The following is a 14,733-nucleotide window of genomic DNA, read 5'->3' on the forward strand; positions in this document are numbered from 1 at the left end:
ATAACCCAAAAGAAGATTCAGTGTCAGTTTCCAAATTTTTTGGGCCATCTACCAGGGGAATCCCTAGACGGAGAAACAAACAAGGAGGTAACAGTAAGCCCAATAAAACCAGCAGCTCCTTCGGGGGTCAGTGCTACACACACACACACACATATATATATATATATATATATATATATATATATATATATATATATATATATATATACACATATATATTAAAGAGACAGTGTTAAAAATAAAATAAAAATTTAAATAAGAAAAAAGTTTAGAGCCCCCATCCATCTATGCTCACGCGCAGAAGCGAACGCATATGTAAGTCGCGTATGCATATGTAAATGATGTGAACACCACACGTGAGGTATTGCCGAAAATGTTAGAGCGAGAGCAATAATTCTAGCACTAGACCTCCTCTGTAACTCTAAACAGGTCAGCTGTAAAAATGTTTAAAACGTCGCCTATGGAGATTTTTAAGTATTGCACTGTACCGATTGACGGAGCAATCATGTGGTGAACGGCCGCTGTCAGCACCCATTTACCATGATCCATGATGCCCGGTGGTCAGGGAAACTCCCGTGTGTGCGCCCCAGGGGGCGCGCGGGAGCACAATTCTGGGAGGACCTCAATGCACGCCCTCCCAGGGTTATTGAGCCGCTCTGTAGCCGTCATTTGGCTATGGCTCGGTTGTTAAGTGGTTAAAGTCCATTTATTCCAAAAAAATTGCCTTTGAAAAACTTCTGCGCAAATACCGCGTGACATAAAATATGGCAACAAACAAACCATTTTATTCTCTAGGGTCTCTGCTAAAAAACAAAAAACATAATGTTTGGGGGGTTCTAAGTAATTTTCTAGCAAAATAAACCCATGTACACTCGTAAACAAAAAGTGCCAGAAAAGGCTTGGTTGGCAAGCGGTTATTCTAAGGCCGCGTACACACGGGCGGACTGTTCGCCCAACCTTGTCCGCTGAACAGTGTTTGGGCGGACAGTCCGCTCGTGTGTGGGCTTTCAGCGGACAGTTTCAGCGGACAGTTGGACGGACAAAGTCTTTCGGAAATTCCGAAAAACTGTCCGCTGAAACTGTGTTTGAGCGAACAGTCCGCCCGTGTGTGGGCCTGTCCGCTGTACTTTCGAAATGAGCGGACTGTTCCCGCTCGGAAAGTCCGCCCATTTCGAGCGCGTGTACAGGTAGGCGGGGCCCGCGAAGGAGACGTCGCGGGCTCCGCCGCCTGGAATGGGCTTAAAGGGGAACCCCAACGCCGAAAAAAATCGGCGTAGGGGTTCCCCCAAAGTCCACACCAGACCCTTGTCCGAGCACGCTACCCGGCCGGCCAGGAAAGGGGGGCGAGCGAGCGCGCCCCCCCTCCTGAGCCGTACCAGGCCGCGTGCCCTCAACATGGGGGGGTGCCTTGGGGAAGGGGGGGCCGCGCGCCCCCCCCACCCCAAAGCACCTTGTCCCCATGTTGATGAGGACAAGGGCCTCTTCCCGACAACCCTGGCCGTTGGTTGTCGGGATCTGCGGGCGGGGGGCTTATCGGAATCCGGGAGCCCCCTTTAAGAAGGGGGCCCCCGGATACCGGCCCCCCACCCTATGTGAATGAGTATGGGGTACAATGTACCCCTACCCATTCACCTGTGAAATAAAGTACAAAAAAAAACACAACACAGGGGAAAAAATATTTTATTGCACAGCTCCGGGGGTCTTCCGTCTTCGGGGGTCTTCTCGCCGGACTCCTCCGCTATGTGTGTGTAGCTCTTTTACTAGCGGAGGAGTCCGGCTTTCTTCCTCCCCGCCGCCGGCCTCTTCTCCCGACTTCGGGGGTCTTGTCCCCCTCTTCGGTTCTTCTGCCGGGCCACCGCGCCTTCTTGTAGCTCTTTTACAGGCGGTGGCCCGGTCTTCTGTCGCCGCTGCCTTCCGTTCTTCTGTCGCCGCCTTCGGTTCTTCTGCCGGGCCACCGCGCCTTCTTGTAGCTCTTTTACAGGCGGTGGCCCGGTCTTCTGTCGCCGCTGTTGCTGTCGCCGCCTTCCGTTCTTGTTCTTCTTCTTGTTCTTCTTCTTCTTCTCCAGGCGATGTTGACACGTCGCTCCCTCCGGCCGGAATGCCAGAGCCGCGCTGTGCGGTCACTTATATAGTGACAATGGGGCGGGGTCACATGGTATATGTCACATGGGTTGGTCACATGGGTTGATGTTACATGGGGACTATGACATCGTAAGGGGGCGGGGTCACCATGTGACCAACCCATGTGACATATACCATGTGACACCGCCCCATTGTCACTATATAAGTGGCAGCGGAGCGTGTCCCTGGCATTCCGGCCGGAGGGAGCGACGTGTCAACATCGCCTGGAGAAGAAGAAGAAGAACAACAAGAAGAAGAACAAGAACGGAAGGCGGCGACAGCGACAGCGGCGACAGAAGACCGGGCCACCGCCTGTAAAAGAGCTACAAGAAGGCGCGGTGGCCCGGCAGAAGAACCGAAGAGGGGGACAAGACCCCCGAAGTCGGGAGAAGAGGCCGGCGGCGGGGAGGAAGAAAGCCGGACTCCTCCGCTAGTAAAAGAGCTACACACACATAGCGGAGGAGTCCGGCGAGAAGACCCCCGAAGACGGAAGACCCCCGGAGCTGTGCAATAAAATATTTTTTCCCCTGTGTTGTGTTTTTTTTTGTACTTTATTTCACAGGTGAATGGGTAGGGGTACATTGTACCCCATACTCATTCACATAGGGTGGGGGGCCGGTATCCGGGGGCCCCCTTCTTAAAGGGGGCTCCCGGATTCCGATAAGCCCCCCGCCCGCAGACCCCGACAACCAACGGCCAGGGTTGTCGGGAAGAGGCCCTTGTCCTCATCAACATGGGGACAAGGTGCTTTGGGGTGGGGGGGCCGCGCGGCCCCCCCTTCCCCAAGGCATCCCCCCATGTTGAGGGCACGCGGCCTGGTACGGCTCAGGAGGGGGGGCGCGCTCGCTCGCCCCCCTTTCCTGGCCGGCCGGGTAGCGTGCTCGGACAAGGGTCTGGTGTGGACTTTGGGGGAACCCCCACGCCGATTTTTTTCGGCGTTGGGGTTCCCCTTTAAGCCCATTCCAGGCGGCGGAGCCCGCGACGTCTCCTTCGCGGGCCCCGCCTACCTGTACACGCGCTCGAAATGGGCGGATTTGCCTCCGCCTTACGTGGGCGAGTCCATTCATTTCAAAAGTTGAGCGGACTGTTTGGCAAACAGTTCGTTGAAACAGTCCGCTCGTGTGTGGGCAAGTCCGCTCATGCAAATTTTGAGCGGACTGTTTGCCGAAACTGTTTGACGAACAAGGTTGGGCAAACAGTCCGCGCGTGTGTACGCGGCCTTAGACCTTTTAACTACTTAGAAGTCTCACAGATATAGATGAATGGTGCCGTTGTGCAATGTGAAGACAACAGTGTAACTTTTTTGTAAAAACTTTATTGGGATGTCACAAAGTGAAATTCATTCAGTACTACTGGCTGACACTCAGTGTGATGCAATGGATTGTGTTGCACCATGCTGCACTCCAAATAAATACTGAATACTGCCAGGGTGGCAAACTAGGCAGCCGCCAAGGACACACTACCACCTAGGGTGCAGCTACAGCCTCTGTCCTGGTGAAGCTCCAGATGTGTGTGAGCTCTGCTCCCCTCTTCTGATCGCTGGCCACCGTTCAGTGCTGGCTGTCTTGGGAACACATCCGCTGCAGGTGTTGCCAATCCTTGAACAGTGCGGCCCCTGGGACTCCTTTTCTCCAGCCTGTCCCTCTGGTGCGGCCTGTGCCTGTGTGAGTACAGTGGAGGGGGTGGGTCTCCGTGGAGGTGGGAGCATTGAGAGAGGTAAGGAGGAGGATGGATCCTCCAATCTGCATCAAGCTGTGTGTGTGTGTGTGTGGGGGGTGGGGGGTGGGAGTAGTGCAGGAAGTAGGAGTCAGGTAGGTCTGTGTAGGTGTCAGGTAGGTCTGTGTAGGTGTCAGTTAGGTATGTGTATGTGTCAGGTAGGTCAGTGTAATGGTCAAGTAAGTCAGTGTAGGTGTCAGGTAGATCAGTATATGTGTGAGGTAGGTCGGTGTAGTGGTCAGGTAGGTCTGTGTATGTGTCAGGTAGGTATGTGTATGTGTCAGGTAGGTCAGTGTAATGGTCAGGTAGGCCAATGTAGGTGTCAGGTAGGTCAGATATGTCTGTCTATGTGTCAGGTAGGACAGTGTAGGTGTCAGGTAGGTGACTGTAATGTCAGGTAGGTGAGTGTATTGGTCAGGTAGGTCAGTGTAGTGGTCAGTGTAGGGGTCAGGTAGGTCAGTGTAAGGGTCAGGTAGATCAGTGTATGTGTCAGGTAGGTCAGTGTATGTGTCAGGTAGGTCAGTGTAGGTGTCAGGTAGGTCAGTTAGGTCTGTGTATTTGTCAGGTAGGTGACTGTAATGTCAGGTAGGTCAGTGCAGTGGTCAGGTAGGTCAGTGTAGGGGTCAGTGTAGGTGTTGGGTAGGTCAGTGTAGGGGTCAGGTAGATCAATGTAATGGTCAGGTAGGTCAGTGTATATGTCAGTGTCAGGAACCATGAAACAGACAGAGACAGAAGTACAATCAAATCACACTTGTTTATTAATAAAAAATAAAAAGGTAAATAGGAAAAAGCGTAGTCAAGCAAGCCAGAGTCCAGTAGCCAGATCAGGTAGTCAGCCAGTCCAAAGTTCATAAACCAGATTGGGTAATCAGCCAGTCCAGACGCCAGGGATCCAAGGAGAGCAACTGCAAGCAGGATGGAAGCCAGGAGGGATGTTAGCAAGCCAGTCTTGAAACAACAGCAGGAGATGGTTCCTAGTGATGTGACCAAATGTGAAGAGATGAGCCGGAAGACTTTAAATAGCCAGGCCAGACGAGCATCATCGGGAACAGCTGGTAACTGTGGAGAGAGAAGAGAGCTGGCAATTAGCCGACAGCTGAGCGGCCAGCCCAGAGGAAGAAGGGCTAAGCCAGCCCTGACAGTCAGGTAGATCAGTGTAATGGTCAGGTAGGTCAGTGTAGGTGTCAGGTAGGTCAGTGTAATGGTGGTCAGGTAGGTCACATGTGTTACAAGGGCTGGGCAAAAGGGGTGGAATCAGGGGCGGGGCTAAGGCGATGGCAAAATGGGGTTTCGCCTAGGTTGGGTGTCAAAAATGCACCAGCCCTGCATACTGCACTGTCTTCATCAGACAACACCACAGCACGGTGGGGTGGACTGCTAGGATAGTGAAAAAATCCTTTTGCATTGTCTGTGTGTTGGACTGCATTGGAAAAGGCTGCCCAGCAGAGCCCTGCACATCTGGTATGAACATTGTGCTCCAGAGGAGGAAAGAAAGACAGAATATTTTGTTCTCAATCCTTTGTGATATATTTGCTTCAAGAAGAGTTCCACCCACCCTTGCAAAAATTAAAAGCCAGCAGCTACACATACTGTAGTTGATGACTTTCAATAATAGGACACTTACCTGTCCTGGAGTTCAGCAATGTCGACACCACAGCTGATGTTTCCATTGGCTGTCAGGCAGTGGCGTCGCTAGGGGGTGGCTACTGGGACGAAAGCCCCGAATCTGGGGCTCATAGCCCCGAGTCTCTTACTTAGGGTTGGCTCTGTGCTCCATCTGTTCAGCTGATGGCCAGGGGAGGAACATGACTAGTTAATGTTATCATTCACAAGTTGTTATCTATATTCAGCAGTTCTGACAATTTAATCATTGTCCAGACCTCCTATTCTATACCAATCTGCCGGGCAATGTAATTGTTGGGAAACGCAGCACTTGGATTACTCCACCAGGACTATTTGATGATTTTCGGGCTCAGGCGGAGTAATTCTTGTGCTGTGGTTCCTGGCAATTACATTGCCTGGCAGATTGGTATGGAAGTGGAGGTCGGGACAATGATTAAATTGTCAGAACTGCTGAATATAGATAACAACTTGTGCCTGATAACATTAACCGCTTCCAGACCAGCCGCCGCAGTTTTACTGCGGAAGGTTGGTTCCCCTGCACGAAACCACGTTACTGTACGTGGTCTTGTGGGGACTGGATAGCAGGCTCATAGCCACCAGCCAAGAGCAATTGTGACCAGGAGACACAGAACAGGGACGAGTGTGTGTAAACACACACTTCCCTGCTCTGTTCTTACAGAAGTGACAGATCGAGTGTTCCTATTAGCTAGGAACCATGATCCGTCACCTCTTCTAGTTAGTCCCTCCCCCTTCAGTTAGAATCAACTCCCAGGAAACACAGTTAACCCCTTCACTACCCCTAGTGTTAACGTCTTCACTGCCAGTGGCATTTTTACAGTAATCAATGCATTTTTAATCGCACTGATCGAAATATTAATGCCAATTGTTCCAAAAATGTGTCAAAATTGTCTGATTTGTCCATCATAATATCGCAGTCATGATAAAAATCACAGATCGTCACCATTATTAATAAAAAAAAATAATAAAAATGCTATAAATCTATCCCCTATTTTGTAGACGCTATAACTTTTGTGCAAACCAATCAATATACGCGTATAGCGATTTTTTTTTTTTTTTACCAAAAATATGTAGAACAATACATATTGGCCTAAACTGAGGAAAAAAATTGTTTTCTTATATATTTTTGGGGGATATTTATTATAGGAAAAAATATTCAAAATTGTCGCTCTTTTCTTGTTTATAGCGCAAAAAAGCAAAAAACACAGAGGCGATCAAATACCGCCAAAAGAAATCTCTATTTGCGGGAAAAAAAGGACGGCAGATTTGTTTGGGTACAGCGCTTCACGTCTGCGCAATTGTCAGTCAACGCAGTGCTGAATCCCAAAAAGTGCTCTGGTCAGGAAGGGGGTAAATTCTTTCGGGGCTGAAGTGGTTAACTAGTCATGTTCTTCCCCCAGCCACCAGCTGAGCAGATGGAGCACAGAGCCCAGTTTGGTCTGGATCACCACTAGGTTCGGTTCGAACCAGAACATGCGAACAGATAAAAAATTTGTTCAAACATACGAACACCGTTAAAGTCTATGGGACACGAACATGAAAAATCAAAAGTGCCAATTTTAAAGGCTTATATGCAAGTTATTGCCATAAAAGTTATGGGGACCCGGGTACTGCCCCGGGGGGACATGTATCAATGCAAAAAATAGTTTTAAAAACGACCGTCTTTTTAGGAGCAGCGATTTTAATAATACTTAAAGTGAAGCAATACAAATTAAATATTCCTTTAAATATCTTTATTAAATATCGTGCCGGGGGGGCCTGTAAAATAGTGCATCTTTTCAATGTTTATTACAGTACCGCAGCAAAATTACATTTCTAAAGGAAAAAATTTCTTTTAAAATTTGCTTGCAGTTGTAATGTCTTGTCGGCTACTGGTAATATAAATGAAAAACAACTGAAAAAAATGGCGTGCGCTCCCCCAGTCCATATGTATGTGATGTAACGAAGATGCCCTCCTGGGACCCTGATGTAAGGGAGGGGCTCTCTGGGGACCCTGATGTAAGGAAGGGGCATTCTGGGGACCCTGATGTAAGAGGATGCTCTCTGGAGACCCTGATGTAAGGAAGGGGCTCTCTGGGGACCCTGGTATAAGGAAGGGGCTCTATGGGGACCCTGATGTAAGAGGGAGGCTCTCTGGGTACCCTGATTTAAGGAATGGGCTCTTTGGGGACCCTAATGTAAGTGAAGGCTCCCTGGGGACCCTGATGTAAAGAAGGAGCTCTCTGGGACCCTGTATTAAGGGGGAGGCTCTCTGGGTCCCTGATGTAAGGAAGGGATGCTTTTTGGGGACCCTGATGTAAGCAATGGGCTCTCTGGGGACCCTGATGTAAGGGGGGGCCTCTATGGGGATTCTGATGTAAGGAAGGAGCTCTCTGGGGACCCTGATGTAATGAGGAGGGCTCTGGGGACCCTGATGTAAGGGGAGGCTCTCTGGGGATTCTGATGTAAGGAAGGTGCTCTCTGGGGACCCTGGTGTAAGGGGAGATCCGTACTCAGATATGTAATGATAATATGTATATATATATATATATATATATATATATATATATATATATATATATACATATATATAGTATCTTACAAAAGTGAGTACACCCCTCACATTTCTGTAAATATTTTATTATATCTTTTCATGTGACAACACTGAAGAAATGGTACTTTGCTACAATGTAAAGAAGTGAGTGTACAGCTTGTATAACAGTGTAAATTTGCTGTCCCCTCAAAATAACTCAGCACACAGCCATTCATGTCTAAACTATTGGCAACAAAAGTGAGTACACCCCTAAGTGAAAATTTCCAAATTGGGCCCAAAGTGTCAATATTTTATGTGGCCACCATTATTTTTCAGCACTGCCTTAACCCTCTTGGGTATGGAGTTCACCAGTAGCTCACTACTTTAGATTGTAGCAAAGTGTAATTTCTTCAGTGTTGTCACATGAAAAGATATAATAAAATATTTACAAAAATGTCAGGGGTGTACTTACTTTTGGGAGATACTGTATGTAATACATACACACACATGTATATTATATAAATGCATATGCCTGCCCAAGTGTATGACTTTCTTTACTTCGCTGCTATGGGCTCTAGCCCCAGATCTTTTGTAGACCTAGCAAAGCCCCTGCTGTCGGGTGCTGCCGCCACCTTTGTGGGTAAGGGAACCCAGCAGTGTAGCATTATGGCTTCACGCTGGGTCCCTACTGTAGGCACCGCTGCGCTCTCCTACTGGCCCAGCGCCGGGGGGAGGAGGACGTAATTGACCATGGCCCAGACTCTCGAAAAGGGGGATAGGATTCAAAGACAGGTATCTGCTCTCACCCCCCGAAAGGTGCCAAATGAGAGGGAGAGGAGACTAATGAATGTAAGTTCAAATTTTGTGTGGAACTCCACTTTCAGTGAACTTGGACTTGTGCTTTGTGTGAAATTGATACTTTGTTCACTAAATTGGAGGTGGGATGGTGAATGTACAAGGATACAGACTGGTATATTGTTGCATTTGTTAATAGAGTATACCTCCCAACATTTTGAGATGGGAATGAGGGACACCTACTGTCAAACGTATGTAGGCATAGGACACGTCCCCTTAAAGGAGAATTAACAAAAAAAAAAGGTTAATTAAATCCACAAAGACTTTTTTTTTTTAATTACTGTTCCTTTATATTGGCTTTTAACATTTACAAATGCAGCAACTTAGAAATTGTATGAATGGTTTAGCACTGGGAAACACTTTTTGAAAGCTAAAAAGTGCATTTGGGAATGAGGGACATTGCTCCAAATCAGGGACAGACCCTTGAAATCAGGGACAGTTTGGGACAGTGTTGCCAACCTACCAGCTTGAAATTTACTGACATGACACCCAAAATTTCCTGGCCAAGTTTTTACTGGCATTTCCAACAATTACAAAATTATATCTTTTTTACTGTCAACTTTTTCCTTTTACTGGCATGAAAAAATTGCCTGTTTTTTACTGGCTGCCAGTAAAAATACTGATGGCAGCTATGAAACAGTAATGAGGGACTACATTCTAACTACACACTAATAACCATGAGCTATCACTATATTTAAGACTTAGCAGCTGATCCTTAATAATAGTTAATAGTCTTTGCAAGGTTTTAGAAAAGAGTGGCTCATCATACAGCGGCTGCACGGATACCAGAACACTAGTTCTACAGTGCAAGGCGCCGGGCAACACTGCGCATGTGTCGCCCCCAGCACGGAGATGTGTGCAGCGTACAGCATGGATGGGACTGTGCGGGTCATGTGACTGACTTCCTGTATGTTCGTATTTCCCGCCGGAACCGGAATGTTCGCAGTGTGGAGGGGGGAACCGCTCAGCTGTGTACGGTAATTACCGAGGATACAGCCCGCACCCCTCCTGTGTGTGTCTATGGAGGGAGCTGTACACCACATGTACTGGGGGAGTAGGACAGGAGCACTCCCCTGACTGTGTGCCATGCAGCTCTGGAACTGGTATTTCTAATACCGCCCTCCTTATCCTGCATTGTACATTCTACACTCACCAAATACCATACAATGTATGTATGTGTGTGAGGAGATGTCCCTGTAGTCTGTGACTGGCTCAGGATTCTCATACTCCTCCAGCAACAAAGTATTCTAGAAAACTTTTAACCACTTGCTTACTGGGCACTGTTACTCCCTTCCTGACCTGGCCGTCTTATTCCAGCGCTGTCACTCTTCGAAAAAACAATTGCGCGGTCATAGAATGCTGTACCCAAACAAAACTTTTAGAATTTCGATTGCACAAATATAGCTTTATTTTAGTGGTAATTAATCACCACTAAGGATAAGCTCAGGCGTGTTCACACAGCCCACGTGCAGAGCCCGCCAGGAAGTTGGCACAGTGCTGCGCTAATCACAGGTAGTGAGACATTGTCCTGATGTGCGGCTGCAAAGATCGGGCAATGTCTCACTGCCTGTGATTAGCGCAGGACTGTGCCGACTTCCTGGTGGGCTCTGCATGTGGAGTATGCAAACACGCCTGAGCTCAACCTTAATCGCCTTAATTTGCTAAACAAACAAGGAAAATTTTGAAAAAGCGCATGCGAAGTAGGGATCCAGGCTGTGAAGCCGCAAGTCTTCACTTCCTGATTCCCTTACTAGCAATGGCAGCGCCTCCACCTGGAGCCAAGTCGGCTTCGGGTGAGGGCATCGCGGGCGCCCTGGACAGGTAAGTGTCCTTATTTTAAAATTCGGGAGTTGCAGTATTTGTAGCTGCTGACTTTTAATTATCCTATTTTTTTTTTTTAAGCGGAACACCGCTTTACGGTTAAAAAGTTTGCCTTTAAAACCACTTTAATGGCCATGATGTGCTGGAAAAAAACAACTTAGTGTTTCACTTTTTGGCGCACTCCACTGCAGTAAGGATGAGCTCCGGCGTGTTTGCATACAGCACGTGCAGAGCCCACCAGGAAGTCAGCACTGCGGAGCGCTAATCACAGGCAGTGAGACCTTTCCCGATCTCTGCAGCCGCGGTTCCGGAAAATGTCTCACTGCTTGTGATAAGCGCTCCACAGTGCCAACTTTCTGGCGGCTCTGAACGTGCGGGTGCAAATACGCCTGAGCTCATCCTTACACTGCAGCACGGTGGTGTAAACTGGTGTTCTAGGGAGTAAGTCTTTTTGCCTTGCCTTGTCTAGCATTGGGTCTGCACCAGTGTTAACTTTGACATCAAGTTTCGTTTTAGTCAGTCTTTTGACTTTTTTTTTTTGGTTTTAGCCGTTTTAGTTGTATTTTAGTCATCTGAATAGTTTTTGTTTTAAGCCTCGTACACACGATCAGATTTTCCGACGGACATTGTGTGATGACAGGCTGATGGATTTTCCGCAGACAAATGTTGGATGGCAGGCTTTAAAATTTTCCGCGGACAAATGTCTGTTGGATTTTCCAAGCGTGTGTACACAAGTCAGTCGGACAAAAGTCCAAAGTACAAACACGCATGCTTGGAAGCAAGGATGAGCCAGAAGCGGTCAGTCTTGTAAACTAGCGTTCGTAATGGAGAATTAACATTCATGACGCTGCAAATTATGAAATCTTGAAATGCAGCGCACAATTCTCTTCTTCTTTATTGGGATGATAATGAAGCTGTTTTGCTGGTGATACTGATGGAGTTATAGCAAAGTATTTTTTTTTTCCTTGTGATATCAAGAATAATATTATTATGCTTGGTTTTTTGTTTTGGTTTTTTTTTGCAAGTTACCACAATACCATTATTCTGTAGTTTTTAGGATCAAAAGATACAACTATGTTGGTGTCCCTTGTCAATTTTACATTTGTATTTTTTAAAATGTAACTGCCTACTCCCAAACTGTCATTTGAAGTTATACACATAGCCAAGTATTATTCTCCACAATTTTTTTTATTGTGCATTAAAAAAAAAGAAAACAAACAAAATTAGACGTGCTATCTGCCAATAGAACTTAACCAAAAAGAGCATTCTATGCATCCAAAAATCTAGAAAATATACCAAATCATTATTCAACCAAAAAATAAAATAAAAGCCTCATGCAGGTGTCCTGCTTCCTTAATATAGAGGGTCAACAATGCCAAGAGTTGGTGAAAGCAGGGGTCCCTCATCCGGAGAGAATTCCGAAAATCATCCGGATTATTCTCCTGGAGCTCCCGCAACAAAGGCATATGATGTAATTGGTCACGATTTAATAAAGCAATCAATTTTTGGTCCAAGAAACCCTCCTCCTCCTGTTCCTGGACTGGACTTGGGTGAAAGCAATAACTCCAAGGCCAATAATAAAAACACGTCATCTCCTCCGATTCCACAACATGGCTGGTTGACGAACGGCCGTTCAGAAATGAACTAAAAAGTGCAAATCAACATTCACCAAACTTCTAGTACCATTTGAAAAGGTGTATGTATATGGAATAAATCCCTTTGCAAACGGTACTTTTCACTATTAGTTACATTTTTTATCCTTTTTTGGTGCCTGGTGATTCTGCTGAGAAACTTCAAGAAATCCTTTGATCTGATGTAGACAACACCACTCCTAAGCTTCTCTGGATACCATCACATAAGCCTGAAGTGACCCCCAGACTGCAAAGCTGGGGGTCATCGCCATTTGGTGAGTGGGGACACATGTGGCGTTTCTGCACCTGAAAAGTTCTGGAGAGTCTGTGGTCCATTGTACTTAAAAAAGGTGTTTTTTTTCCATTGTGGATCAGAACATTTAGCACATATATTTGGACTTTATTTACATGGTTTTTGCTTTGTATATTCACACCTGCACTCATCCACACTTGGTTACACATGTTTATTAACATTTGCGAGTGCCACATTTTTATAATTTTACATTTCTAGAGAGTAGCACTTTGTGTGTGGTAGCTGCTTTCGTTTTCTTCTTCATGTTTTTTTCACCATTCAGCACGAGCTTAAATTTTTATATTATTCACACAGTGTGAATTAGATCATCTAAAAACATTACATGAGTTTATATATATATATATATATATATATATATATATATATATATATATATATATATATATATATCCTATAATTGCAGTTATTGATCCTGTCAGTGACTTTCACTTCCTGGTTTATGGTGGCTGTGATCTATAGGCTCATCTAGCCTGCAGCTTAATCCCACTTACCGGGCTCAGCAAAACAAAGGGAGAGGCAAATCTGTCACTTGACCTTCAAACCCAAAATAAAAAGGATGGTTCCTGCATTTTCTACTCCCTTTCCATCTTTGATATTGTCTTATTTTTCCATTCCAGGTAGGAGGTACATATGAAAAAGGATACTCAATAATAGCTATATGGCTTGAACAGTGTAACCAAAAGTGATTGGAGCAAGTCTTTTTACGATGAATGTATCTGGAGGCAGCTGTAGCAGTCCCAGCTCTACTGACAGTGTCCCTGCTGGTGACTTATTTAAAGACCTGTGGACAAAGCTAAAGGAATGCCACGACAAGGAGCTTCAAGGTAAAAACTGTAATAGGGGATTTTTTTTTTTAACCACTTTTTTTGCTTTTATTGAGTAGTTTATGAAAAAACAAATTTTATGCCTCAGGCTATATTGTTTTTTTTGTTTTGTTTTTTTCATCTGCCTTAATTTTGGTTACAGGCAGAAAACTAGCATTGCGTAAAGGACAGAGGGTTTCCTATTTGAAATAACATCTCATTGTTTTATTAAAGTGGAGGGCCACCCTGGAAAAAAAAATACATTAAAAATGAGAAAGAAAATCAGAAAAAAAAAATGAAAAAAAATTATTTTTTTAACTTACCAGAAATGCCTGTTGCTAGGCACATCGTCCTAATCTGCCTCTTCCTCCTCCGCGGAGATCTTCTATCTTCTCTCCTCCGTGCGGCGTCTTCTGGGTAATGGGTCGCGCTGTGTTCTGGGAACTGTGTGTCCCAGAACACAGCGCGTCCCATTCACAAAGCGCTGCGCGACTCGCGCAAGCGCAGTAGGAAACAGGCAGTGAAGCCGCAAGGCTCCACTGCCTGTTTCCCTTAGCCAAAATGGCAGCGCCGGGACCCGAGAGCCGAGGGATGGGTCAGCCTCAGGCGGCTGACATCACGGGCGCCCTGGACAGGTAAGTGTGCTTATTAAAAGTCAGCAGCTACAGTGTTTGCAGCTGCTGACATTTAAATTATTATTTTTTTTTTAAAACCGGCCCTCCTCTTTAAGAAAGCTAATGTTACAACTAAAAGGGGTTTATTGTACCTCCTGCAGTCATGTACATAGGTCCATTTAATGCTAAATGCTGAAACTAAAACACAAGTGTATGTAAAGGGAAGGCTGACAAAATGTGTTGGCATTGGTTTCTTTACTCATTTTTGGATGAGCAGTTTGTCCTGGTTCCCGTTTTAAGTGTATGTGTAAGTGTAAATCCTTTGGCTAATGAAAACTTCTTCCAGATATTTTATTTCATGGTTTGCCTGGCGTTCAACTATTAAAGAAACGTTTGGGAATAAAAACAAATCTAATCGCCTAGATGGCAGCAGTGATGATCTGATGATGCATCTGTTCCTTGCCTGTTCTACACTGAGAACTGAGTGAATAAAACCACTGAACGCTCAGTTCTTGGGTCCGCTCTGAGCAAAGAAGTCACTGCTCTCTGCTCTGCCTCTCCAGGCCTCACTGGAGTGCCGGTGTTCTGCCGTATAGTGTCCGGCTATCAAATAGTGTCCGCCCCGTACTGCGCATGCGCAGTACGGAGCAGGCGAAGCTTCGGAAAATCTCCGAAGCTGAAACGGCGCCTGCGCCGTGAGTGGAGG

The 14,733-nt window shown here is 46.2% G+C and overlaps 1 protein-coding gene across 4 annotated transcripts in view; it reads left to right on the forward strand.

Moving 5' to 3' along the window:
* RBBP8 (RB binding protein 8, endonuclease) overlaps nt 1–14,733 on the forward strand; it is a 150,167-nt gene that overhangs the window by 12,835 nt on the left and 122,599 nt on the right. For 2 of the 4 annotated variants that reach the window (XM_077492565.1, XM_077492568.1), the window contains exon 2: nt 13,228–13,434. In XM_077492565.1, coding sequence (XP_077348691.1) covers nt 13,317–13,434 — 118 coding nt within the window. In that variant the 5' untranslated portion in view covers nt 13,228–13,316. Of the gene's footprint in view, nt 1–9,677; nt 9,823–13,227; nt 13,435–14,733 lie in introns of those variants that run through there. The other 2 variants (XM_077492566.1, XM_077492567.1) reach the window with 2 other exon arrangements.

This window comes from Lithobates pipiens, unplaced genomic scaffold (genome assembly GCF_037356315.1).
Source record: "Lithobates pipiens isolate NorthernLeopardFrog02 unplaced genomic scaffold, aLitPip1_a1.2 Scaffold_19, whole genome shotgun sequence".
Taxonomy (NCBI): Eukaryota; Metazoa; Chordata; class Amphibia; order Anura; family Ranidae; genus Lithobates; species Lithobates pipiens.